Here is a 26758-nt window from a genome sequence, read left to right as displayed (position 1 = left end):
AAACTATCCTCATCCCACCCTGCCGCGTCCCATGGACCTGAACACCCTATACCCAGCCCCTCCCTGTCTGGCCCCTGATCCCCACAATACTGTGCCAAAAGCTCCTGATATTACATACCTGTGTCTGAGCTTCACTACCAACTAGCAGCTACATACGAGCTATCTAGAGCAGGCATCTTTTTCCTGATTGTCTAGCCTATTTTTCATGCCAGAAACAACACATTCTTCTTTATTTTTCAGGTTATAGTGATGACTATGAGACAGCGTGTTTTTGGAAAGACTTTATTGTGCCTCACAGGTGAACACTACTGTGGTTTCGCATTTAGTGCACACAATACAAGAGACAGAGAGATAATAAAACATTGCACAGGAAACAAAGGAGAATAAAAGTATATAATTTACACATCTTGTCATAAATAAAAGTCTACACATCAATGAATATGGAGTGGTTCATTTGACATAAAATACACAACTTCTGAGTGGGGTTTCTGCTGCAGCTTTGGGGGTGTTTTTGAAGGAGAGGGTATGTAGTTGGAGGAAACTGTTGGGTTGAAAGGGTTCCATTCATTTTCATGGAATAACACTGGGTTTCCCAAAGTATCACTGTGATAAGGGCGTCTTTGTTCCCTTATAAGCCATTAGGTGAAGATAATCATAATGTAAAGATAATCATAATGCTAAGTGGCTTCCTTGAACACTTCCTTTGTCCTTTCAACTTTGTTGAAAGTTTGTTGCACCTCTTGTCCACATATTCAATGTCATCTATAGCACCTCGTCCAAAGCTAACAATGAACCTGAATGGGCATAAATCAGACATAGGCATAAGAAATGGACATTGAAGTAAACAGTGTGTATTCAACAGAAAAAAGACACTGAAATGATTCAAGCTTTGGTCAGATTCTCCTCCTTTCTTATATATAATTCACTTGCCTGTCTCTCTCAGGCATTGATCCATTCTGTCTATAACTGGTTTATCCCTATGAGGACAGTGCTATCTGGATGATTGCATGGGGAAAGGGCCATTCCACTAATCCAACAGATTCACAATGAGCTTAACTCTAAATACTATTGGGTCAGATTTACTTTACATCTAAAGGCGAGGTGGTCATGAAATATCTAGAATAGATTCATATTAAATGCTTCCCAACTCCATTGGTTAAAATCTGCCTAAATTGTTATGAGACAAAAAGAAAGCAATAACTGGTAGTGGTTACTGCAACAGAGTAATGTAAATCAATCTGAGAACTGAAGTCCATGTCCTTGTCCATTAGTCTTTTTCTCTCTTGTAAAGGAGCTATAGCAACTTGCCCACAGATGAAAATTTAGAGGAGTTGAAGATCTTCTTCCTTCTGCTAACAGACTGACATCATCATCCTTCCTTCAGGCTACAGTAAAACAGTAAACAGCTGAGTTGCCTCACTTCAGTCTCCCTCCATCACCTCCATCACCTCCATCCTCACATTCTCCTTTCCACATTGTGATTCCTTGCTAACCTGTAATGCATCTCATCTCCATGGGCCACTCTTTGATCATCCTCTGCCCTCGCTCCCTTTGGAATGAAAGCAACGATTCAGTACATCGCATGGCTAACACGCAATAACTGCTATTCTATCTATAACCCCTGCACCACATTGCACATTGCTTGTCCATCCGGACACCCCTCTTCGCTTTTATGTCCATCTGCCTATCCCTGCCTGAAGGAGATGGTAGGAGGACCTTCAAGATTATGGGACATGATGATATAGAAACGGAAAAGCCTTTTGAAGTTGCAGTTGTAGCACACCAGGATGTAATCTAAGGTAAGTGGTAATGATGCACCACACATTTCTTTTCAAGTTAGGCTGTGCTGGAAAAAGATCTGAAATTCCGTCAGTCAGCCTGCAATAAACTGAAATTGAGACACCATAAACCCTTGTGATAGGAAAGATAGGCACAAGGCTGATAAATTGGAACATGTTAAATTGCCAGAAGAAACACAATAAAAAGGAGCACCTAAACAAGCCATACAACTCATCTGTAACCTGTGTGATTTGAAGCTGTGGTTCCAACCTTAGCTGGATGTGGCTTTACATGTTTATTGCATATTAAATGTTCATCAAACCAAAGATTCTGCAATGGTTTAGCATCGATCAGTCTTTGGCAGCAGAATCCACCCTCCTGCCTCCTTGCTATAGCCAGACAGACATGAAGTCCTGCATGCACTTTGTAGAAGTACAAGCAGAACGCCCTTCAAAGCAACTGAACAGATGGGCTGATGAGTGTGTTATGAACGATACTACATATATCTCAAAACAAGTAATAAAATAAAGATTAAAATATAACTGCAACAACAAATAACATCTTTAGCTCATATTTGTAACAGTGTACACAGAATGGAGCAAATTAAGACTACTATACACAAACACTATCTTTTTCAGTGGCCAAAACAGCACTGTTTCTTTAAGGCATTAGACCCCAAAGATTGCCATGTTTACAATCTTTTCAACCTCTTAACTCATCATTGTTTTCTCTAAAAATGAGATGGTAGGGTCAGGAATGGCAGCATGGTCATGATTAACGCTTTCATGATTGTTCATGCTGACTTTTCATCATCTAGCGTGATCAAAAGGAATGTTATTTTATCAATTGCAGCAATGGTTATTCAAAGGCTACGTCGAGTGAAAGACCAAATGATACATGTTTTGTTGGAGAAGCGTGATAATTGTTGCGATGGCGAGTTCATGTCATCTCATCAACTGACACTGTCCTTCCCAGTATCAACGTGTGGTAGAGAACATCCATGAGGGGCCAGGATTTAGCCTGTTTCACTCTTACAGAATTTACTGAAATTTTCTGCCGCTCACCTTTAACCACGGAGTTTGCTTCAACACTCAGAGGTATTTTCAAGAATCTGTCTTTTTAATCATCGGTCATGGTCTGTGGTATTATAAGTCACCCTAACCCCCAAAATCAAAGTTCACTATAATCTTATCCTCCCTTATCCTACTCCCAACCAAACCCCCTACCATTTCCAGTGTACGATTCTACTTTGTTGGAATGTGTGAGCAACTCTACTACCTGTAGCTACTAACTCTAAACAAGTGTCTAAAAGTGAGGGAATTAGCCAACTGTGCATGTGTGTAGCCTACAGGTAAATGTCAGTAAATTCATCTGTGATACAATGTCTTGTTACACAATTGGAGTCGCTGTGTCTTTGTGAGAGGGAAACGTCCCTGTTTGATGTCTAGATAATCCGCCTCTCTGATTTCCTCTTTTCCAAACTGTCCCTCTGGTTTTTGGGTCCAACAAACTGGATTACAGATTTAGAACTAGAGAAGATTCAGTTTGACATAAGGAGCACAAAGAAGAATGAAAAGATCAGATTGAGCTATTCCTTCTGTCATCATCAAACTGTGACATGAACATGTCTCACCAGATATTATGCTGAGGATTCTGGGAAGTGTGGTCTTTGGAACAGTAAAGTCCTGAGGTGCCTAATGTGGCATGTTGATGCCAGGCAAGGCAACGTAAAAGAGCTATAGCTTAGTTGAGTTGTTTTCTTTTTTTTTTTTTTGGTGCCATAAACCTTGAGTTATAGGGAAAGTGGGGATGGTTGTTCTAAAAGGGGTAAAGTGGGTAGGGAAAATGGGCTTTGGGTAGTTGTATTGAGATTCCCAGAGTAAAGTAAGGCGTAAAGGTAGAGGGAGAGGGGGCTCTGGGCTTGGTTTTGTGGCTGTCCCAGCCAGCTTAGTGGATAAGGGGATATGTTGAAGTTCTGGGACTGTTGGTGTGGTTCTCCTCTGGGGTAAAGGGCAACTAGGTGGGATAAAAACGAGGGTCTTGGTGGGGCTTCTTGTACTTCTGTACTGTCTCTACTTGCGTCGGCGATGATGGTGGTGATGGTGGCTGTGCATGTCCTCCATAGTGACCCGACCCCACACACCGATCACAAATGTTTCAATCTCGCACTCATTCTCCCCACGGGCGATACGGAAGTAGCCGTTCTCCCCCCAGTTCTTTCCCCAGGAGTTGGCAGCAATCTGAAAAGAAAAATTATTACATGGTAAGAAATTAGCATCTAAGGTTATTAGAGAAAAGACACATTTCAATTTAAGGGGGAATATACATGTTTATAGTTATGCACATACATATATCTTTAGGCAAAAACAGAACTTACCCAGTATTTTTTTGGTGACCCATCAAAGTTTCTCTCCTCTCCCCACCTAATGGAAAAAATAGAGAGGATGGTTAGTCAACAGAGAAGAGCCAAACAACAAAGACATCCAAATATAGACATCAGCCTAGCTGTGAGCCACGCTGATCTGTGTCAGAGTTGCACGACTGTTTTTAAAGTATGGATGTGTTCAAAGAAATATGCCTTTGAATGTAAACACTCGAGGAATGTGTTCACCTAGGACACACTGGGCATTGCTGATGGGGAGAGGCAGGAAGAGCTATAAGTAGTGTCAAGTGCAGTAAAAAAAAAACCATCTTTCATCTCATTAACAACATCCTGAAAACAGAGCATTATTTATGGGTAGGATATACAGCCTATTTCACATACACACACACACACACACACACACACACAAACACAGACTCCTACATCATTCCAATCCACATGCAGAACACAGAATCCCCCCTTTCCTCTGCCACTTCCCGAGTCCAGATAAGAAACAGGAAGGAGAGGGCAGGTTAGGGAGGAAGCGAACCGCCTCACTGCCGTCACCTCAGCACCGACGACCAAACCGCTCCAACACACAAACATGCACGTCTGCGTCTTAACTTAGAGTCTTATCTTTACCCTTCTCCCTGGCCAGCAAGCTTTGTTCTCAGGAAGACTTTGGCAAAGGCCCATAAATTCCCATCATGCCTTGCACTTAGGTCTTAGCCGGCGGTTGCCAACTTTCAGACGCCTGCCGTTTCTGCTAGACCTGATCAAAACGTTCCCTCCAAGCCAATTCCCATCCTGTTTGTGCACTCCGGGCCTTTCGTTTCCCAAGAGCCTCCCAGCGTCCAATCGCTTGTTATCTTTTATAGGAGAAAGGAATGCTGGGAAATAGAGCGGTTGGCTTCAGACGCTGCCAACTCAGTGGCCTGCCACCACAATATTGGCAGATAGTGCCAGCCTTCAATCAGCAAGTGTCTTTATTAGCTCAGTGTTTCCCTGAGTGGAGTCAGACGTCACGTTCACCAGGAGCAGCGCATAAAAACAGCTGGATAAACATTAGAAGCAACTAAAACCTGAAATAGACTGGAGAGATGGGATTGTGGAGGTGAACAGGGGTAGTGTGTGTGTGTGTGTGTGTGTGTGTGTGTATGTACACATCTGTACGTGTATGTGTGTGTCCACATGCATGCCTGCCTGCATGCATATTTATTCGTATGGACAGAGCCAGACAGAATCAGACCACTGCTGATCTCTTATCAGTCCCCCAATCGGCTCGGTTGCTCACTCAGGGACAATGATGGGCATACCGCTGCGCCCATGCGCCCCGCCCTCCCCCAACGCCCCTCACCCCACCCCTGACCTCCTCTCCGGGGGGATTGATCCCCCTCTCTCTGTCCGGTGCAGTCAGGATCAGCAGGCCAGACAATGCCCTTTCCACCACAGTGGACCTCAATGCTCTTTCCACAAACTTTCCCAGGCCCTGGGCTTAAAGGAACGCACCGCAACGGGATTTGGCCTGTGTAAACACACTGATGTCTGCGGCTGGCAGGTTGGAGCTCTAAACACTACCCACCCCCCCACCCCCCCACCCCTGCCTCCCTTCGCTCCATCCCTCCCTCCCTCCCTCTCTGCAACAGTCCATCCCCAAATCCATGCCGCTGGTGCCTCCCCATCCACTAGCCCACAGCAGTGAAGAGCCACAGCATCAGTAAAAGGAGCCAAAGAGCGGGAGGCATTCAGGAAGGCTGGGAATCATCATCCTCATCCTCAGCATCATCCGTAAACACTTAACTCCACTGCCCACTGACCTAATGAGTCAATGCAGATGCAATTACAGCCCACAGAGCGGCATCATGACATAAGCATGATGAATAAACATGTACATGTACATTCACAGTTTTTGCATAAAACACAGACACTCCAGAATAGCATTTATTTGTCATCAGATCATCATCAAATATGTGATTTAAACACATATTTGAAACCAACAAAGTGGGGTCTACAGGTTGGGAACTTTGACATGCTCTTGGCTATAAAGTTTAGTGTAAACATGCCACATAATTCACTGTAAAGGCACACACACACACACACACACACAGTAACTCAATGTATTCAATTCATAAATGTCATGAATAACCCATGCAAAACACACAAAAAGGGACAGGAAATGCTGCGGATCCCCCGTGCGTGGGCTGTGTTTCTCTTGATCAGCGGCCAATGGGATGAGAGCAGAGAAACGGCCTCCATCACAGCGCTGAGCTCCCTGTCTGGAGCCGCTTTTATTCCTCTGACACTGTTGTTCAAGGCAGAGACAAGCTCAGACCCCCAGCTACACTTTTTGTTGTCATAGATTTTCAGTTAAGAGAGACGGCCAGACAAGCCAAACAGGGAGACAGAGACGGAAAGACACACACACACACACACACACACACACACACCTACACACACACGATAACACATTCCATAGCCCCCGTAATAGACCCATTACAGGGTAGCTGCTCATTTTTCTCATTTGGAAAGTGAGACTCGTGAGCGGCACCATATCATTGACACAACAGACGGCCTTCAAAACCAGCTGGATGACTCACACAGAAGAGTCCTGTCAAATATTTACAAGTGGAAAGTATGTTTATGGCTGTGTATGGGGCAAAACCTCTCCTGGCCTCACTCTGCCCTCCAAACAGCACATAAAGGCAGCAGCAAACAACTACCTGTGTGAGGCTAGACTAAACGATAACGAGAGAGAGAGAGAGAGAGAGAGAGAGGGAGAGGGAGGAGGTGGCTAGACAGCTAGTTGAGGAGTGATGGTGCAAAAGGGGGGGGGGGGGGGGGATCCACAGAGACGGGGACGGGTGGGGGCAGGTGATCCAGGTGTGTCTGTCGTCTGCCCGCCCGCATACTTGCGGTCGCCGTAGTTACTGGATGGGAGAGGAAGAGGGAGGTGGTGTCGGGGGGGCTTGTCTGGGCAGACGGAGGTGTCGAGACAAGGCGTGTCTCCGGGAGCAACAGACTGGGAGGGGAGCTTATTCACACACACACACACACACACACACTCATGGCTGTGTGCGCACGTACGCATGCAGCCATGAGTGTGTGTTGGTTGGAACTTTGATCAGGTCCACAAATTCAAGCCTGATACCAGCCGCAGCCCAATTAAAACCTGATTCATCTCTAATAAACCCTATTCTGCTGAAATGGCAAGGTACATGAATAGCAATCTGTTGAGTTTGCAGCAGGCGGTTAAGCCCCGAAACACGTGAAGAAGGAGATCGGGATGAGGGGCAGTCAGGTGCGACTGTTGCAGACCTCAAGTAACACAACAACTGGACATGAGAGTGAAGTTTGTGACTAAAACTCAGAGCAAAAAGTAATGTTTCTTCTCTCATCCTCATCATTGAGTAAAAGGTTTCATCACCAAATATCAAGCTATTAAATCCTGTCAGAATTCTAAAAAAAAAAAAAAGTATCCAACCCAACTGTAATGTTGGGTCCAGTCAGGTTTGGGCAAAGCATAGAGCCTCTACTGGGGGGCATGCTATGACTAATAGGCCTGTGGTTTTAGGATCAAACATCAAAGCAAGGAAATAAAGGCATGATGTCAAACTTAATGCAATATAATACTGGTAACTCACCCAGTGATCCTGACTGAGTGTGTGCCGTGTTTACGGTATTGTGGAGGTTTGGTGAAGCTGGCATCTGTGTGTTTGTAGATCCCACTCTTATAGACAAAGAAGTCCTCATGGACCTCCATAATAGCTGCAAGAACAAACAAGCAGGGAGAATTAATAGGCGGATATAACATGCATACACAACACACACAAGCACACACACAAAGAGATAGATGCATATGCACATACTCCCACTGCCAGCTGCACACACTCACACAATGTGAATATCCATTATAAAGGCTGCTGAATCTATCATAGGCAGTAAAAGATAAAAATCTTACTCAAAGGCCAATTCATCTAAAAGCAATTTCCTAATTTCACCAAGCACACAAATTCTAATTTCCCCCCTGAGTAACACACACCCAGACGTCAGAGAGGGTAGCTGGGACATTGGAGTCATTGGAGGAATTGAAACTCATGGTCTTTGCGTGCATGTGTGTGTGTGTGCGTGTGTGTGTGTGTGTGCGTGTGTGAGCCGCTAAGCTGAACTCCCAGTGACTTTCTCATTCCATCCCAGTGGGAATAACTCTCCGGATATATAGCTGAGAAATTCCCTCCTTTGGAGGTCTACCTGAAACCAGTGTTCTCTGGCTGCCAAGTGGACCTCCCTCGTTATAAACAAATCAGCATGATATACAACGTGTAAGTGTACACACACACACACACACACACGCACACACACACACACACACACACACACACACACACAGTTTTGCCTTTGTGTAATTCAAAGGAAAAAAGGAAACTTGACATGAAGCCAATAAGTCTTCCTGGCTTGCTAAACAATAAAACAAGAGGTTGGCACCGGCTCATAGAGAACAGTCCTGTGCAACCACACACACACACACACACACACCTACACGTGACTCCTCTATAGAACTTGACAATGGTCCAGATGGGCACCAGACAGTGAGGCTGCCTGCTCATAAAGGAAGGTCAGTTCAACCATGAAGACATGAAGGCCCATCATTTTTGACCAGGTGACCGGGGTCAAAGTTGAAACCCCGGACAAAACCGTCAGGATGACAAGGTCAAACATGAGATCATCCCAGGTCAGATGCCCTATCTGGGGCCTTATGGAGCGCTTGTTTGGAATAGCTGTGTGTTTTCCTGTGTGTTTGCAATATTGTTTCGATTTAAAAAAAATAATACTCACTTGGGAGCAAATGCTGTCATGAAAATATATATTTTCACAAGTTTATTTAAGGAGAAACGTACACACACACACACACACACTGAAAAACGCACACATACACATCATCTTACCTTGCACAGGGCCGTTATCCATAATCTCCTTCATAATCTCCTTCTCCTAAAAGAGAAGAAAGATGCAGAGATTTATTAGCAGAGGAAGAAGAGGTAGACAGAATGATCATTGCATGTCAGTAAAACAGAGGGGATGAAAACAATCCTGTGGATGTGAGAGTTAGATAACAAGATGCCCCTCTGCCTTTAATGCCCGGCTTATTGACTTCACAAGCCATCGGGAGACAGAAACAACAGACTGTAATGATTTTGAGAAGCATTAGCCGTCATTTACAGTGATGGATGGTGGCTGATAAACCACATGTTGGCTGCAGCTTACTGGTCGACTTTGAATAGGACGAGATACAAGTAACTGCATGCGGAGATGGCTTCTGGAAACGGTTTTAGTGACTGTTATATGATACTCCACCCAGAGTATCTACTGTGGCAAGTGAGGTAACTACTCCACACACACACACACCCTCCCTTCTGTCATTCCCATTGGACACTCTGGAACAATGGAGGGCAAACAAGGGGATACAGATTTGCTTTTTCCAAGAAGTAGAATAACCAGGATTCTAGCGGAAGGTAAATCCATCTAAATTCACCTCACTCGGCTTTTTAACTGCAAAATAATTAAACTGTGAAATGAACTTTACCCACACTTCTCAGTTAATATCAATTTTGATTGTGATCTTAATATAAATCACCGAGCGGAGTTCATAGTTTACAAACGTTTTTATTTACCACTGGATCACTGGGAGTAACTATATATTGATGCCGCTCATAATACAGTAAAGTCAGTCACAGCTCTCACATCGAGACTCAAATCCACCATGATTCTGGTTTACCTGACCCAGGAATAGGGCTGGATATGGATAGATCACATGTAACAGGATTGCAGTAATTTGACGTTTACAAATGTTTGAATTTGAAGGCAAAAAAGGCGTTTAAATAGTGAGATTGTAAAAAACTGTAATAAATCGCTCATTGATGTGTATATTCTATTTATTTGGAGGCAAATTAACCCATAGGCAACTGATAATGCAATCAGAATGCATTACTTTGTCATTCCAGGGGATTATGTTACTGATTAGGCCTACAATTTCAACCAGCTAATGAGTAATCTGTAAAGTATTACGTTTTGAAAGCAACCTTCCCAATCCTGCCCACTGCCTGGAGCAGGAAATACGGCACAACATGCAGATAAAAATCCAACCGCTTGACCTCTTGCCGTACATGGCTGCACTGTGCGGCTCTGTCCAGCACTTGACCTGACTTAATCCTGGACGTTTCCATGATCATTCACAAGGGAGTCAGGTATGCGTGAGGAAAGTGTGCAAAAACACATACTGAGACAAACACGTGAGAGAGATTATGGTCTAGCGTAGCGCGAGGAATTCAGACAAATGTACAGCGGGCTTATGCAAGCTGTTGTGTTCGCTGGAGATTAAAGAACGTGTTTTACAAGAGAGCTGTTGAACTGATGTAGGAGAGGTATTCTCCATATAGAGCTTTGTGTGTGTGTGTGTGTGTGTGTGTGTGTGTGCACGTGCCTAGGTATGTGAGAATGTATACCTGTGTGTGTGTGTATGTTTAAGAGAGATTCTATGAGTAGGTGTGTATGCGTGTGTGTGTGCAGCATGCATGTATCTGTGCTTGTTTTTCGCATGCGTCCCTGTGTGTTTGTGCGGTCCGTACATTGGATGAGAGCCTGTAGGGCGGTGTGGACTGGTAGATGTCGTTGTGGTAGTTGTGTGTGTTGGGGCAGCGCTGCGTGGCCTGCCTCTTCCCCCGGCCGATCGAGCGGCTCTGCATCATACAGCGGCCCACATCCGCCGGCGTCTGCTGCGGGGCCAGGAAGGGGTAACAGTCGTCTGTCACCACTCTGAGGGAGGAGGAGAGACGGTCTGATCATCAATTCATGGGCAAAAACATATTTGCACTCCGCATTGGTGTTGTAGTTTTTATTGTCCATGCAAGTGAATGTCTTTACCCTCTGCGGCGGAGGTACCACCAGGCTCCGTCGACGCGGCCCCCGGCGCAGCCCCCCTGGTTGCGCGTGTCGCAGGAAATGAGGTTCTGGGGCGACAGCTGAGGTGTCATGTGACCCATGGACTGGATGGAGATTCGGTCCGATGCCACCGCTAGTGAACAGACACACACTCAGTAAGGCAGACCCATGCACGGAATCCATTTTGGAAAAACATTTGTTGCTTGATCTTTCAAACAATCAAAAGATGAAATCCTCTAATATGTTACTATTTTGTAAGTAAAGATCTTAAGAAAGCTAACAACTTCAATGATAATCAATAGTTTACTTTACTTGCCAGCAATAATCTTGTTAGAAAAAGTGTTACATTTTTCAAAAGATGTTTTGTTTTGGCCATTTTACTCAGTTCTTTTCCCATATCTCCCATAATAATTTCCTGTATTTTCCCAGTATTTTTCAGGGTCTTTCCCTGAAAATTTTCCCCAGATTTTCTGGTCAAGACCTACCTGCAGTTGAGAAGGCCCAGGAGGCAGCACAGTTGCCCTGGTCCAGCGGTTCATGGATCTTCCCTGGCCATTTCTCTGCTGCGTTGAAGTAGACGGGCATACGCTCATCCTGAGGATCCATGTTCATCTGACAGAAGGACAGAGGGGCAAAAAGGTTAGAGAGAAGCTGTTCGTGCAGACCTGCTTCATTTACCTCATCAACATTCAAGTCAAGTCAAGTTTATTTCTGAAGCCCTTAATCACTGTTACAGTCTCAAAGGGCTTCACAACGCCCACGTTATGCAAACAGTTAATGAAAACGACAATGTTCTGAATAAAAACAATTATTATCATAACTGACAACACACAATCTCAAACAGGGATCTACAATGGCGGACAAAAGGCTTCAGGCCCACAAACAGAAAGTGGCAGCAGTGGGACTTTGAATTCTGGCATGTTTGAATACGGTGTCAGGCAGTACAGCGTAGCTGTTTGCCCACAACAGAACACCAACTCATGGCTGCAATTAAAATGCTTGTGCATGGCTTTATATGACAACTCTGGATCGCAGGCAGATTACATAAGTCCGCTAAGCAACTTTCCGGTAGAGGGCCCTTATTTACAAGCGATTAGGACCATTTGGCCCGATGTCAATCTCTCCCACCGTAGAATAGACAGGAACCTTTGATCCCAGTCCACTCCATGAAACCATGAGGCCATTCGGTTACATCAGTGTGAGAGAGACTGGAAGAGGAGTAAATCCGATGCCTAATATGGACACAGTGAACTCAGTGGACCCACATCCCCCGGGGAGACATGCATCGATATCACTGTGGTAATCTTCAGTCGAGTGAAATGCCTGTGATGCCTAACATATTCTTGGACAATCCATTAGGCTCTACTCTATTTTAATCTCTTGTCCTGATTGATCTAAACAGCGTGTTCACATCATGAGGCCGGATGCATTCCTAAACTCCCAGGTATGTGCGATTAAAGAGCACAGGCTTCTATTTAACTGACTTCCCTCATCCTTCACAAACAGCCTGGCTGCCTGCGTCACATTCCTAGCACTAACATTTAGGTGTTCGCAGCGCAGAACACCTGATACGTAACTAAGGAATGTGCTGCTGGTGAGAGATGATGCACTGTTGTGGACGGGTCAGAGTCCAGGCTCGGACACACCTTGCCCCGACACCTGACCCAGTGAGGAAGTCTGGTGTGATGAAAGGGGAGAAATGGATGCATTGCAAAGGGTAAAGTGTGTGCGTCTGTATTGTAGAGAAACAATGGATAATTAAATAATTTAATTCATAAATTCACACTTTCCGCTTCTGTCCCTTCAAATGAGTCCACAGATAGACAAGCGGAAGAGAGAGAGGGAGAGAGAGAGAGAGAGAGAGAGAGATTTATGAATGAGCTGCAAGGCTGTGATCTGGTTCCTGGCACAGGTAGGGACACGCTGACGGCGGAAGGAGGAGGGGGAGGTGTGGGGGTTTGGGTGGGAGACGGCGTGGAATGTCGGGAGAGGTGAGGGGGATGGTGGGAAGTGTGGATGGGATGGAGGGATGGATGGCGGGAGGGGAGGGGGGGGTGGGGGGGTTGTAGACTGAGGAGGAGATTGCTCTTTATTCTCCAGCCACCATCCCCTCTATCTCCTCTGTCTGATGTTTTGGTTCCGTCTTATGTAATCTGTCTGGGTAAAATGTAAACAAAGACTAAACAGGATCAGAGTAGACCTGGGTTCCAGACGGAGACGCCGTCACATTCCAACGGGCCGCCATAATTAACCCAAAATTGTTTTGATCAGTGCTGCCTTGTTATAATACATTTTGAACCCGTATATTGAAAATGACAAACATGTCACAACAAAATTCAAGACGGCTTTTGAAGAACTGAAAAGTGGAAACACAACTGTAACAATTTACATCTTCCCTGCGTTCTCACCTGCGGCAAAAATTTCAGAGACTGCTCACCTCCCCCCCCACCCTCCACACCCAGATCCCACCCCTGATGTCTCCCACACTCACATGGCTCAGTACTGACGGAGATTTCTAAACTGCTTGCATAGAATTCATACAATTCCATACTGGTCATAAAACAATATTGTTTCCACTTACTGTCATTATGCAGTTATTAAAGGAAGAGTTTCATTCTAAAATGAGATTTCCACCATTTCATGGCTCAAAATGAAATCAGATCATGGTAGTTGATAAAAGACAGGAAATGTAAATCCTTAGCTGGAAAAATAACACTTTTACACACTGGATATATATGATTTGGGAAATGAACTCTGTTTAACATTTTTACATGCTATTTGCTTTTCGAAACAGCATGAAACCAGGTTAAAAAAAAATCTCTCTGAATTAAAACACCCAGAAAGTAGCTTAAAGTTACGAGATCTCATTGTAAGGATCGAACATTTGAAGCTTTTCCATTCCTTAAAACCCTGTAATGTGATATTCTAATGATCCCTGTAGGGAAATTGTGTTTTCACTTGCCCCCCTCTACAGGCAGGTCAGAGGTCAAGGTCGGCTACTGAACAACGTCCCTGGAGGCTTGATCCCGGGTCGTCCAGTTAAAGGACAATCTTTTTAACCACTAGGCCACCCTGTCGCCCAAAACACAAACAATACTCTGTCGATTGGTATTTTTGGTCGGCTGGGTTTTTTAAAACATAACCCTACAAATCCCAGGGATAATTCTTACCTGGATCTCATTCATGCTCATAATAGTCCTGGAGGGTCTCTGTGTGCCCAGACGGTAACGGATGCCCTCGTCTAGAGTCATGCCATAGAACTGACTGTAGTTAGCTGCCCTCCACCTGAAAACAGGAAGGAGGAGGAGGAGGAGAGGACAGGGGAGAAGAGGAACCTGTAACTATGTGCAGTAAAGAGCTTATTGTGGGTGTCAAAGTGTGTCGAAATACCATTAAGTGTATGTTTAAGTCCCAGTGAGAGTGTCAGAGCTCTGTGTGTGTGTGTGTGTGTGTGTGTGTGTGTGTGTGGGTGTGGGTGTGGGAGTGTATGTGTTTTACCCATGGTTTCCTCTGTTGACTGCATGAATCATGTCAGCCTCTATCAGACAGGCATACTGCTCACACTCCCAGCGCCCTGTGGTGCCACACGTACTGTAGGAGAGAGAGACAGAGAGAGGGAGGGAGTGAGGGGCAAAAAGTGGCGATTTCAGTATTAAAGGATTTATTAAAAACTGTAACTGCATGTAATTTTTTTTTATTTTCCATATTTATGCTAAATTCACTGAGGCCAACAACTAAAACAGAGAGATCGTCTCAGAAGAAGGCAAATATGCAGAGGAGTGGAATTCCCCAGTGAGAAATTAAACGAGAACGAGAGTAGCTGGCAGAGAGGGCAGAAAAAAAATAGAGTCTGAGGGAGTGAGAGAAAGAGAGGGAGAGAGGGGAGAGTGGGGGGGGGGGGGGGGGTTGAAGGGAAAATTCAGCCTTTTAAGGCTGCAGAATGCATATCCATTTTTAGTCAGAAGAAGCCAGAGGGACTGAAGAAGTCAGGGATTTGATGGAGGAGATAAGAGAGCAGGATATTAATGATGACGTTAAGATGTTTGCTTTGGGGATGCACTGAAAATAGAGCATTTGCACTGTGTGATCTCTGATGAGTCACTGTGGTGTATGTGTGTGTGTGTGTGTGTGTGTGAGTGTGTGTGTGTGCAGCCAGGCAGAGAGCTAACAACTGGACACACACAGATGAAGCACTTTCATTGATAAGAAACCATTAGATAGGACCTGACCTCACCTCCCTCTGATACTTTGAAGTACATGATAACGAGCTGCAGCTAAGTATATCATTAAGTCCCGTCTTGTGTGGCACAACTGGTTGATTTACTGTTTACAGCAAAATACTGAACATTTCCAGAACATTACATCCACTATATTTCTCCTAAAAATGTCCAGACAAAACACAAAACGGAGGCCTGTTATATATAAACTTATATTATCCGAATGTTATAGGAAAATTATAGTGACACCATAAGAGATAGAAAATGGCATTAATTATGATTAGTACCACAAACACACTGTGAGTCCTTTTAGGAACATTATAGTGATTGTTCATGAGGGCGAGTCAAAGAATGAGGGGTGTATCCCACACAGGCATGTATAGACTGCAGACCATAAAGTCTACTGTACAATATATGTCATATTTACAGAGTGGAGAACCTGGCCTATAGAGGATTACCAACCACACAGAATGATGAAGAGGCCAAATTCCCCTTTAGTCACACTGAAGCCCACATATGTATCAGTTCTCAAACAGCGTTCCTCCCTAATGGGACTCCAGATATGTGAAAATACTGTTCAGAAACACACCCACACACACACATACACACTGTATATACTGTACACTCTCATTCATACCTCACTCCCCCCACACACACACACACATACATACACAAATCCATCATCACCTTGTGTTTTACCTCTGGCAGAGGGTCAGACCCCATGCCTTTGATTGGAGGAAACAGACAGCGACCTCTCACCTCTCACCTCTCCCTCCCTTCAGGAGGAACCCAGGCATGCAGCGCAGTGCCGGGACCCAGACCCAGCGGGCCAAAAACACAAATAAATTCACACGGTAATGGGTGAAAACACACTCACACACACACATGCAGGGACAAGCACATTGACATGGTAGAGGTACAGAGTGTGACTGAGAATGAAATATGGGGGCTGTGAGGACGGCGGGAGGCCATATTTCACATTCCCCGTCACACTTCCCCATTAGAGACAGACGCACTCTTCACCTCTGAGGCCGTACATACAACCTGACACACACACACACACACACACACATACACACAAATACACAGACACCTCCGCTATGTGAGCTGTACCGTCTCACCATCAGCACACAGTAGATGGGAACAGAGCCATGTTTGTGTGTGCTCAAATATGTCTGTGTTTATACTGCACGTCGTTATAATCTCCTTAAAGTAATAGCTCAGAGACATCACCATCTTTAGTGTTAACAATTTTGGCTTCTCCTTTAACAGTATTGTGGCACTTAATGAGACAAGCTGGTGTAATCAGGAACACACTGTCCCAATGCAGCCAAATGGAAATAATCTTCAGCCGTTGGCACATTGTGAAAGGCTACCTCACTATCTTATGTACCTCACCATATTATACCGAACAGCTGTGGCATATCTACACCTCCGTAGACACTGTATGGTGATGTAAAGAGCCAATGTGATGTTGGCCAATCTGAAGTACAGCAGATAGAGCGGCACTCCAGCCAAATCTAACAGGAGATAGTTGGTCCTTCAGGCTGTGTGAAGATAGCAGGCAGGAGGCGCCGTGTTGCAGATCAGAGTAGCAGATAAAGAGTTATCAGGATGCCAACAGCTCAATGAAGCAAAGGCAGTAGCTGAAGATCCCATCAGCACGACAAAAGACCGGCAGGCTTATCACAGTTGCATCCTCACACACACACACACACACACACACACACACACACACAGACAGGGAAGTAAACATAAACATGATCTTTACACTGCATGCTCACTCACATGTACAGTTAAAAGCGTTTGCTGCTACAAACACCATGAATGCAAATAACAGCACAAGTGAGTGGGTTTGACATGAATAATTGAAGGATGTAGTGTGTCTCTGTGCTGGCAAAACACTGTCAAAAACTCCCCAAGGCAAATGCTTAGCTGCAAGAGTGCCCTAGTTGGCAGATACAGTTGGTTTTGATTGTGGCTCAGATATCAAAGTGCAAAAACTTAATTGGTTGTGGCTGTGACATTTGGCTGTGTTGGGCCAAACACTGACAAAGCTTCTCTGTTGCTGAAATCAGAATGGTCAGCCAAGACATGTGGGAGGGACAGATAAGAGAGTGTGTGTATGGGGCTTCACCACCGCTAATGGGAGGCTGTGGAGGGAAAGAGGGAGAGCTGCCCGTCGTTTAAAAAAAGAAGCTCCATCCATCCGTCCGATACTCCCAGTTCTCATTCTGTCGCAGCAGGAGGGCCGAGAGAGAAAGAGAACTGGGAGTATGCACACTTGGGAAATGAATAAGTGGAGAGAGTGGGAGTGGGAATGGGAGTGTGTAAGGGAGTGTGTTTGTGTGTGTGTGTGTGTGTGTGTGTGTGTGTGCAGAGTCTTTGTGCAAGTTTTGAATGTCCATGTGTATTGCTTTAACAAGCATGTGTGAGAGTGTATGTGCGTGTGCGTTAGGCTCTTTTGTTTGCGTTTGACAGTGAAAGGGGGAGTTAGCACGTAAACGCTGGTTTCTGGTGTCCTAGAACACTGGAGGCTATTTTTACCTGGGAGTCCGTGTTTGCTCGCCCTTTCACAGGTCTGTCCTGGAGGAGAAACGCTAGGCAGCCACAGTGACGCCATTTATCAATGTTAAACCCACTTCCACAGGCCCTTATCTAGGCCCCCATCACACGCTGGGGTCAAGCCTAATTGAGCTGCCTTGATAAGAGTCATAGTTCAGGCCAATTAGACTGACAGAGCCCAGCTACTAGAGTCATACAGCTGCAAGACTAATGCGGATGATGTGGGGATCAGTGGGGTCAGAGTGGTTTGGGTTAGACATGCCATGACAGACAGCCAGTGTGTTCTGTATAGAGGTAGGGTGAAAATAAATATAATACGGATGTACAAATGGTTGTCAAATCAACATTTACCGACATGCCTGCCAGTGTGCGTGTTCACACACACACGCGCACACACGCCTACGCTGTTTGTTAGAAGTGGGTGGACACACCAAATCACACACACACACACAGTCTTTGAGGAACAGCAACTGACAGAGATGTGAGAAACCACTGTGGAGGACAGGTGAGGAATTCAGTGTCCCCTCTTTCTGCCTTCACTCACTTGACCTCCTCCCCCTGTCTCCTTTCCTCCCTCCTCCCACTCCTCCCTCCAGTCTTTCAAGAACGGCTTTACATGTCCTTGACTGGCGTCCATATTATGCAAAGAAATGACAGCAGCCACATCGGCTCCATTAGAGTCAGGGTGCAGCAGGCCGAGGAGATAAAAGACACTCTGCTGGTAGCGAGTGCCGATCAAGTGCACTGTATTTAGCCTCGCGTCAGGGTCATACAGCAAAAAGTTACTTGTAAATCTATCCACCAGTAGCCATGAGATGTAAAAATGAATCAATAAGGCCAACAAAATCTAGTCAAGGAGTCAAAACATCTTGAGTTTGTGAGCTTTGGAACACAATTTTCAGGCACCATTTAGTGCATTAGTGGAGTGTGGATTTTTGACATGAAAGGCAACACTCTGGGCAGTTTGGAATAAAATTATGTTTAATTTAGCCGTGTTACTTGGTAGGGGACATGAAGACACTGTTGGAGAGGTTGCCACACATAGCAAGACTAAGAGAGGCCCTTGGGAAAAAAATAGCATCAAACAAATCCAGATCTATTCTCAGTTATACCGTTACTGCTCCCCCTGCTACCGGGACAGACTGCCAAGCCATTCTTAGCTCAAGAGCGTAATAAAGAACAGCCTTCATCAAATAACCAAGACCAAGAGATGTTCAAGATATCAGTAATAAATTCAGTCATGAGACCGTTCTGCGCTGCGCTGTGCCTCGATAAGCGTATCTAGACACAAAGTGTATCCACCTTAACTGTCTGCACAGAACATTCAAAACAACAAGACCAAACCAGTACAACTTACCATTCATGGGTATGAAGATCATTTTCTCAGGGCTGATGACAGAGGTAATGCACATTGAGTAGTGTGTAACGCCTACATAAACACTTTGTCTGGCAGGACTAGAGCTCCTCGCCAGAGTAGCTCACTTCCCTGACCCCCATGAGTGTGTGTTTGCCCCCGGGTCGCTCTCATTACTGTAACACATAGCTGTAACGGGAGAGGAGGAGGTGGACAGGAAGATTTGAGGAATGTGTCTCTTGTCAAAGGGGGACACCATACATACCGTGTGCATGTGTGCATGTGTGTGTGAGTATGTGTGTGCACGTGTGAGCGAGTGAGTGAATGAACATATGAAGATCACGTCATCAATGCAAAAGATGAAGACTGAAAAGAGAATGATATTAAAAGAGATAAAGGCAGTGAGAAGGAGGATAGCAGGATGTCCGACAGAGCGGATAGGAAATGGTTTTACATACCATAAGTTGCAGTTCTCTTTGTATGTTTGCCCTGTGAAGAACTTGTTTCCATTTCTTTCGCAGGTGCCTGAGAGGAGACAAACAAGCGCAACTTAATTTGGGGGCTGGATGAGGTTGAGAATTTGATTCTGTTGTAAGCGAGGATTCGATGTGGCTGAATCACAAAGATGCTACCACTGATAATCTCATAGAAAGTCATACACAGAATCAAATGCAAACACACACAGTCGCAGAGACAGACACAGATGCAGAAACATGCACTCACACCTAACGTAACACAGAAGCTTTCTTTTCATTATTGGCTCTTTCTCCCCTCTTTTCTCTACCAATCATACTGGCCGAACTCCCTCACCACCCACCAGGATTTAAAGTGTTAACAGTAACTCCCTGCCTGTAGCCCGGTGTGTGTGTGTGTGTGTGTGTGTGTGTGTGTGTGTGTGTGTGTGTGTGTGCAGTGCCATGCATGTATGTGTGTGTGAGGCCTAAGGAACTCTGAGCTGCAGTAATCCAGTGTAGGAATGTGGCGTTAGCTTCTCTCCTGCCTTCCCAGGCCTCCTGGGCCCTCGTCATGCTTTAACCAGCTTACCCGCTGCTCTGCCACCTCCACGCAGATCCAGGGGAACGGGGCACAAACCTTCCCCATCCATTATGCCCATCATTAGGCACCGAGAAACTTACAGGCCTGTGTGAGCTGTGGAGCTGGAGTAAATTCCACCTAAGATTCTCAAGCTGAGCTGAACAATGGAAATGATACGGTGGTGAGGAGGTCTAAGCATTCCTGTTGAATGAATCTGACCCCTAACAACTGAGGTTTGAACCCTGCTCAAATATGGATTGTGAAAACTACATTGATTTACACAGTGACAGATTTAGATTGAGGTTTATCTATAACCTTAATATTTACAACGGAAGGTGTTGTTGTCGCTATGATTTCCGTGTGGAATTTAGGGCACGAGCTGACGAGGAATTCATACGTATGTTTCCTCTGGTGTGAGAGGGAGAGGCCTGAAGGAGATGAGTGTGATTTATTAGTGAGATTCTCAGATACCCATCCTCCCCTCACAGCTGTCTCACCCAATCCATTACAACTCTATCATTACAGGAGCCCATTTAAGCCCATTGATAGAGGGATGTGATACAGAGGAGATTCTGTAGAAGTAATAGTACGTAATTTCATGAAATGGGTGAATATGAAGTGGTTGTGGCACCTTTAATACAGGATGATGAAGATCTGCATATATAGTACGGTTAAAGGCTTTGCGCAGTGTAAGATAAGATAAGCAGCAGCAGATGATATAGTAAAATAAAAAGTCTTCTCATGTCTCATGTCTTCAGCATGCTAATACAGGATTCCTATTGGCCAAAAAATTGAATTGTACAGTTTGCACATGTACAACATTAACAAGAAAGATTTAATTAATTAGTTTTAGTTAATTAGTTTTATGGATCAGTTACCGTACTTGACTATATTAATTGTGAATATTAGAAAATTCTATGCTGGGTTTGATGACATAATGAGCAAGTTCCTGCTGAATAAAGCATTAAGCATGTGGAGTATGCAATAATCTGTGAATGAAGGGCAGTTATGGAGTGAGAGAAAGGACCCATTGTAAAAAAAAAAAACTGTCACCTCTTTCCCTTTGAAGTGCCATGTCTTTCCTCCAGACTGTGTGACGGTGTGTGTGTGGGTGTCTTTGTGTGTGTGTGTGTGTGTGTGTCCCACCTCATACCTTGTCGTCTAGCGAGCACATACCTGCCGGGACCCCTCTGCCTCTCCGCCTGCCGTCCTGCACCCGTTATCTCTCCCTCCCTCCACATAGCCCACATTCTTTCTCCTGACCTCCATTCATCCCTCCATCCACCCCTCCTCCCTCTGTCTGGGCTAATAAGAAGCCTACTGTTCCCGGCTCTATTCTCAGGTAGGCCTCTGCCGCCACTGCCACATTTTACACCTCCACAATGAGAAAATGTACTATAGCTGTGTGGGGAGGCTAATCTTAGTCATCTGCAGTTATGTGCATATTATGGGAAATATGAGCTAAATCTAATTAATTTTTGAGTTTGTTTTGAGATAGAGTGAGCTTAAAAGAAAGCAGGTAAGTGATTATAATTCATGCTCAGGTCTTAGGTCTGTCTCTGAAGCATGCTGTGTTGCAGTGTGGTCCAGATCCTGACTTAACTGACTGCGACAGGCCCACACACACTCCTACAAAACACACTCATACACACAGAAACACATACGCATGTACACACACACACACACTCATACTTACCAATGAAGGGTGGCGCTACGCCCAGGCAGTGTCCCCAGAAGTCCGGGCAGCAGTCGGACACGGTGCGGTTGCAGAACAGGTCGCAGTAGCAGATGGTGTCCAGGTAGGGCACGGTGCACAGGTCGTCTCTGCCGGGGCAGCAGCCTCCTCTCCTCTGGCAGTAGGAGCCAAACGGGTCCCTGATGCCGCCCATGTGGAGCGGGCTGGCCAGCTCCCGCTTGGTCCTTCTGGACAGGGTTCTGTCTGCAGTCCCCTCTCCCGCCACCAGGAGCAGCACCGCTACAGTCGACAGGATGAGCTTCATGGTAAATCTGTCGGAAGGAGCGGACAACATTTGTATTTGTTGTCTGTGTTTGCTTGAATTGGAATAAAAAAAAATAGGATATAGGATGTTTATGGTACAGGTAATGCTAAACACTGCTTTAATAAGTTATTTAGTCTATTATTGAGTCCTAAAATCCTTATTTTCTTAAAGTGAAAAAATTTGCCAATGGGGTTAGATAATTTCTTGCTTCCAATGAAAATCAACTTGTTTCAAGATTTTTATAAAAAATCAAGTCTCATTTTCTTGATAGTAGTGCAGTGATCCGCCTAATTCTGACATATATTGACACTCATTTGTAGAAAATTCCTGAAAATTCCTGAAATTGGCAGAATTTTTCTCTTGGTTTAAGAAAAATATTTGCAGTGTATAAGCCGTGTCCTACTGCACTCTCTGTTGTTCCTCCAAGGGACGATTATATGATAATATAATGCTTGTGAAAGTTGGCCTAATGTTCCCAAGAAGAAGAGACACTGCAAAAGGACTGACTCATGGTTTTGCAGCTGACATACGTCACACTTCACAGGGAGAGAGGTGAGGAGGTTACAGAGTGAGCGGCATAATTGGGGTATGACCGCTGCCAACACACAAGTCCACCACCCGGAGTTCAATTCACATACACACACAAGCACGCGCACACACCTACACACACACACACACACACACACACACACACACAGGGTAAGTCTAAACTGAGTTGGCAGCAAGGCCCAAATAGAAACCCACATGATCCTTGGAGATCATCTGCTTATTTTTTCTAGCTTTTCTTTCATCCAGTCAGGAAAACAACAGAAATAAGAATAAGAAAATACACACAGCAACAGAGTGGAGGAAAACAAGTACATGACTTACTGATAAAATCTCAGAGTTCTTTAAATGTTGTATGATGTATGATGGGGTTGTTTGAGGTCTCAGGACAAAAGGTTGGTTCCCTAGCTACTTTTTTTCAGCAGTTCCTCTCAGCCAGGACTTTCATGTCCCTGCTGATCCAAGGGGGCAGAAACAACTGTAATAACATTACTAGATTTTATGCCTCTTACATATTTCATAGTCTTTGACTTCTACTGCATCAGTCATAGGAGTTTTATTGCTTTTGCATTTTATTTTATTGTTCATTTTGCACTTTGTAGACGGTTTTCCCATTTTCTTATTTAAAAAAATAAATAAATACATGCTGATATTTAGCACCACTGGCACTGTTATTAGTTACAGCCATGAAGCACTGCTTGCATTTCACTGACAGATAGAAGCAGATGCACTCTAATAGCCCTATAATGTGATATTTCACTGTTTATCTAAGAGCGACATGCCTGTGCGGTTAGGCTAGCACGAGGGAGGCGACATTATCACCCAAGATTAGAATGCTATCACAGTAACGGAAATAAAGTAACTTCCTGCTGTCAGGCCTAATCTGTCACACTCGAGGAAACCTGACTGGATGAACAGACACAGACACACAACCCACCTCCATTGTATTTATGGACTTCAGAGATAATAACGTTTAAATATACAATGCCAGGCGTGGGCAAGGCAAAAAAAAATGGAAAGGAGAGGGAGAGAGGAGAGAGAGAGAGAGAGGGAGAGCATACACATACTGTAAGTGCCGATCCAACAGAGTCATAGATGCTGATTATATGCTCACACTTGCGCTCCAGTTGGTGGCTGTGATACCACCCAGCATTTGCTGTCTGGGTTGGAAAAAAAACAACAAATCTATATCTAGAGACCACCATTAAAGGAACATTCCACCATTTATGTCACCTGCTCTCTGATCCCTTATCAACACTGTGATTGATTTGACTCTTTTGTCTTTAACTTGAACATGAGAGTGTAAAAGTCACCATGGCTACAGTATGTGTGTGTGTGTGTGTGTGTGTGTGTGTGTGTGTGAGAGAGAGAGAGAGAGAGAGAGAGAGAGAGAGAGAGAGAGAGAGGCCTCACCTGGTCTCAGGCCTTAACAAGCCCTCCAGATGTTTAATTGTGACACTGTTCATCCAGGGCAGTATGTGTGCAAGCATGTCTGTTATGTGTGCATGTGTGTGTGTGTGTGTGAGTTGTGTGCACGTGTGTGTGTATGTGTGTATATGTGTGCATGAACTAGCAATCCCAACTCTCACTCTCAGGCCCAACAAGAGCCAAACAATCATCCCCATGTAAGTATGTGTGTGTGTGTATATGCGTGTGTAGGTGTGTGTGTGTGTGTGTGTGTGTGTGTGTGTGTGTGTGCCTTGGTCTCAGGTTACTGGACGGGGGAGCCAGAGTGGGGCCGGACAAAGACAAGGGGTTGGCCGCTGCTTACATAAATAGCATCATTAATTATCCAATCAGGACTCAGAGCACAATAGACACTGTGCACATAAAGCGGGGCTCCGGAAAAGATCTTTGCTGTGCTGTTTTCTGCATGACTGCGCCTTTAGTTGCACTGCACACACACACACACACACTCACACACACACACAGGCATATGGCAGCATGGGCAGGTCTCCCCTTTTACACAAGTGTTTTGTTGTGGCAGACTTGGAGCAGCAGTGCAATAAAACACCCACCCCAGTCTGCTAAATGAGTGGCTGAGGCCTTCGGGTCAAACGGTGAGTGTTAAAAAAACCTCCCTAAAACCTCAGTGCTGAGGATAATGCTGGCTGTCGACAGTAATTCATCATCTGTAGCTTCCACATATGTAGCAACTTATACCAAAAAGCTATATGTTGTACAATGTACTGCTGTACCACTAGCCTGAATATAAGACACTATTTTACTGTGTTTGGTGCAGTTCTCAGCTGAAGTTTATACTGATGATTTTATCTGATGTTACTCCTCTGTCCAGTTGGCTAGGTTTAGTTAAATTTTTTTAAAACTCAGTATTTCACAGGCATCAACAAAATAAGCTCCTGAAATATGCATCTGATGCAGGGTATTAGATGCAAGTCTTCAGTGCATAATACACTGATGTTCCAACTCCTTTACAGCTTGATTTTGAAAGAAGGGCTTCTGGGTTTCTGTCCTGATTGTATTACAGAAGCTGCCATATGGCCCATCAGCGCTCCAGACAGCTGTAGCCAAGCAAGTGATCCCACACTGCAGCCATAGGACAGATGAACCCCTACACACACACACACACACACACACACACACACACACATACAGACACACACACAATTACGTTCATGAACACACAAAATGATACATACTGTATATGCATAACTGAATTTTCCAATTTAAACACTCACACACACACACACACACACATATACACACGTTCCACACATGCATGCGCACACACACTACACTTTGCTATACTTCAATAGACATCACACACATCATACACTGTGAACACCCAGTAACATCAGAGGCTGAGAGAGTCAGCAGAGTCAGGGTCTTCCAGCTGCTCCTAGATCACAGCCAAACACACACACTCACAGTTCTTTCTTTATTAATCACTCCCACTTACGCACACACAATGACCTGCTCCTTCACCTTCTCCTTTCACACACACATAAAGGAACCACAGCTGAACTTTGAAACAATACTGCACAACCCACCAGATACAGTAAATCAAGCACCATGAGTCAGTATATCTGTCTAAAAGCCTTCTCAGCTCAGAAGGGAAATCTAAGCGTCACACACAGTCCTTGACTTTTATCTGTTCAGCTCTGTTTTTCAAACAACAAGTCAAGGCCCTGGAGAGCACAGCACACTTATAATACTGCACAGGTGTCCAAGGCAGCCTGCACCACAACAGGTGAGTGTAGGGATTACCCTGCCTGATGTATTATAATCAGCCTCATCATGATTACACAAGGGGAGCAGCCGAACACACACTGGACCCAATAACCTCTCTAACAAAGTCTGCCACTCGCTCACTGTGCAGCGCCATCCAGGGATTTCACATATTCTCAAATCTATTAATAACATCTTGGTCGGGATTATTGTGTAGTACCAACCCACACCTAGAAGATAAATATTTCCTAACAGTGCCAAAAGGAGACTTGAGCAACTACTGTAGCTTTGGGGAAACAAAGCAAAACCACACTGAATATGCACAGACTGGGGAATTAGATCTAATCTGAGCGAAATAGGTTATGATCAGCAAATATAAACATCAAAAAGTATCTATAATTCAGAAAGTTTTGAGAGATTTTTGCAGTAACGTGAGTATACTGTATGCCACGCTGTGACGTGCAGCTTGCACCTGCCTGGAATCTGGCATAAAGAAAGGAAGAAGCGGAGAAGGGGGGTGGGGGGTGGGGGGTGGGGGTGAAAACTGCAAAGAGGGAAAAGTTTCCTTTACCTTGAGCTGTGAGGAAAATCTGGGTATTGTAATCCGACAGGAAACTGCAGACCGGTGTTGATGTGTTCTCTGCTCAGGAAGTCATTCACAGGTAGAGAGGGCTTGAGGAAAGTCAGTCTCCCTTTTCTGTGTTTCTCACACTCTCACAGGATCTGCTCTGTCAGACCCTGCCGTCTCTATATACAGGCAGTCAGCTAGGGCTAA

The 26758-nt window shown here is 44.8% G+C and overlaps 1 protein-coding gene across 1 annotated transcript; it reads right to left on the bottom strand.

The window, feature by feature from the left end:
* Positions 1 to 266: 266 nt before the first annotated feature.
* On the bottom strand, positions 267 to 26758 carry tinagl1 (tubulointerstitial nephritis antigen-like 1). Its single transcript, XM_078290402.1, has 12 exons — positions 26555 to 26758; positions 21945 to 22255; positions 19672 to 19738; positions 14576 to 14668; positions 14248 to 14362; positions 11563 to 11689; positions 11060 to 11210; positions 10765 to 10951; positions 9085 to 9130; positions 7783 to 7906; positions 4157 to 4202; positions 267 to 4019 (listed from the first exon to the last, which is right to left on the bottom strand). The coding sequence occupies exons 2-12, from the start codon at positions 22246 to 22248 to the stop codon at positions 3852 to 3854; spliced, it is 1428 nt and encodes a 475-aa protein (XP_078146528.1). The 5' UTR covers positions 22249 to 22255; positions 26555 to 26758; the 3' UTR covers positions 267 to 3851.

Source organism: Centroberyx gerrardi, chromosome 19, assembly GCF_048128805.1.
Source record: "Centroberyx gerrardi isolate f3 chromosome 19, fCenGer3.hap1.cur.20231027, whole genome shotgun sequence".
NCBI lineage: Eukaryota > Metazoa > Chordata > Actinopteri > Beryciformes > Berycidae > Centroberyx > Centroberyx gerrardi.
This window is presented reverse-complemented; position numbering and strand designations above follow the sequence as displayed.

Bases quoted from the DNA above. Each gene is read 5' to 3' on its own strand.
- tinagl1 (XM_078290402.1), bottom strand. From the start codon at position 22,248: ATGAAGCTCATCCTGTCGACTGTAGCGGTGCTGCTCCTGGTGGCGGGA. The intron at 19,739-21,944 runs GTAAGTATGAGT...GTCTCCTCTCAG, and splicing joins CGTAGCGCCACCCTTCATTG to GCACCTGCGAAAGAAATGGA. The intron at 7,907-9,084 runs GTAAGATGATGT...TTGTTCTTGCAG, and splicing joins GGATAACGGCCCTGTGCAAG to CTATTATGGAGGTCCATGAG.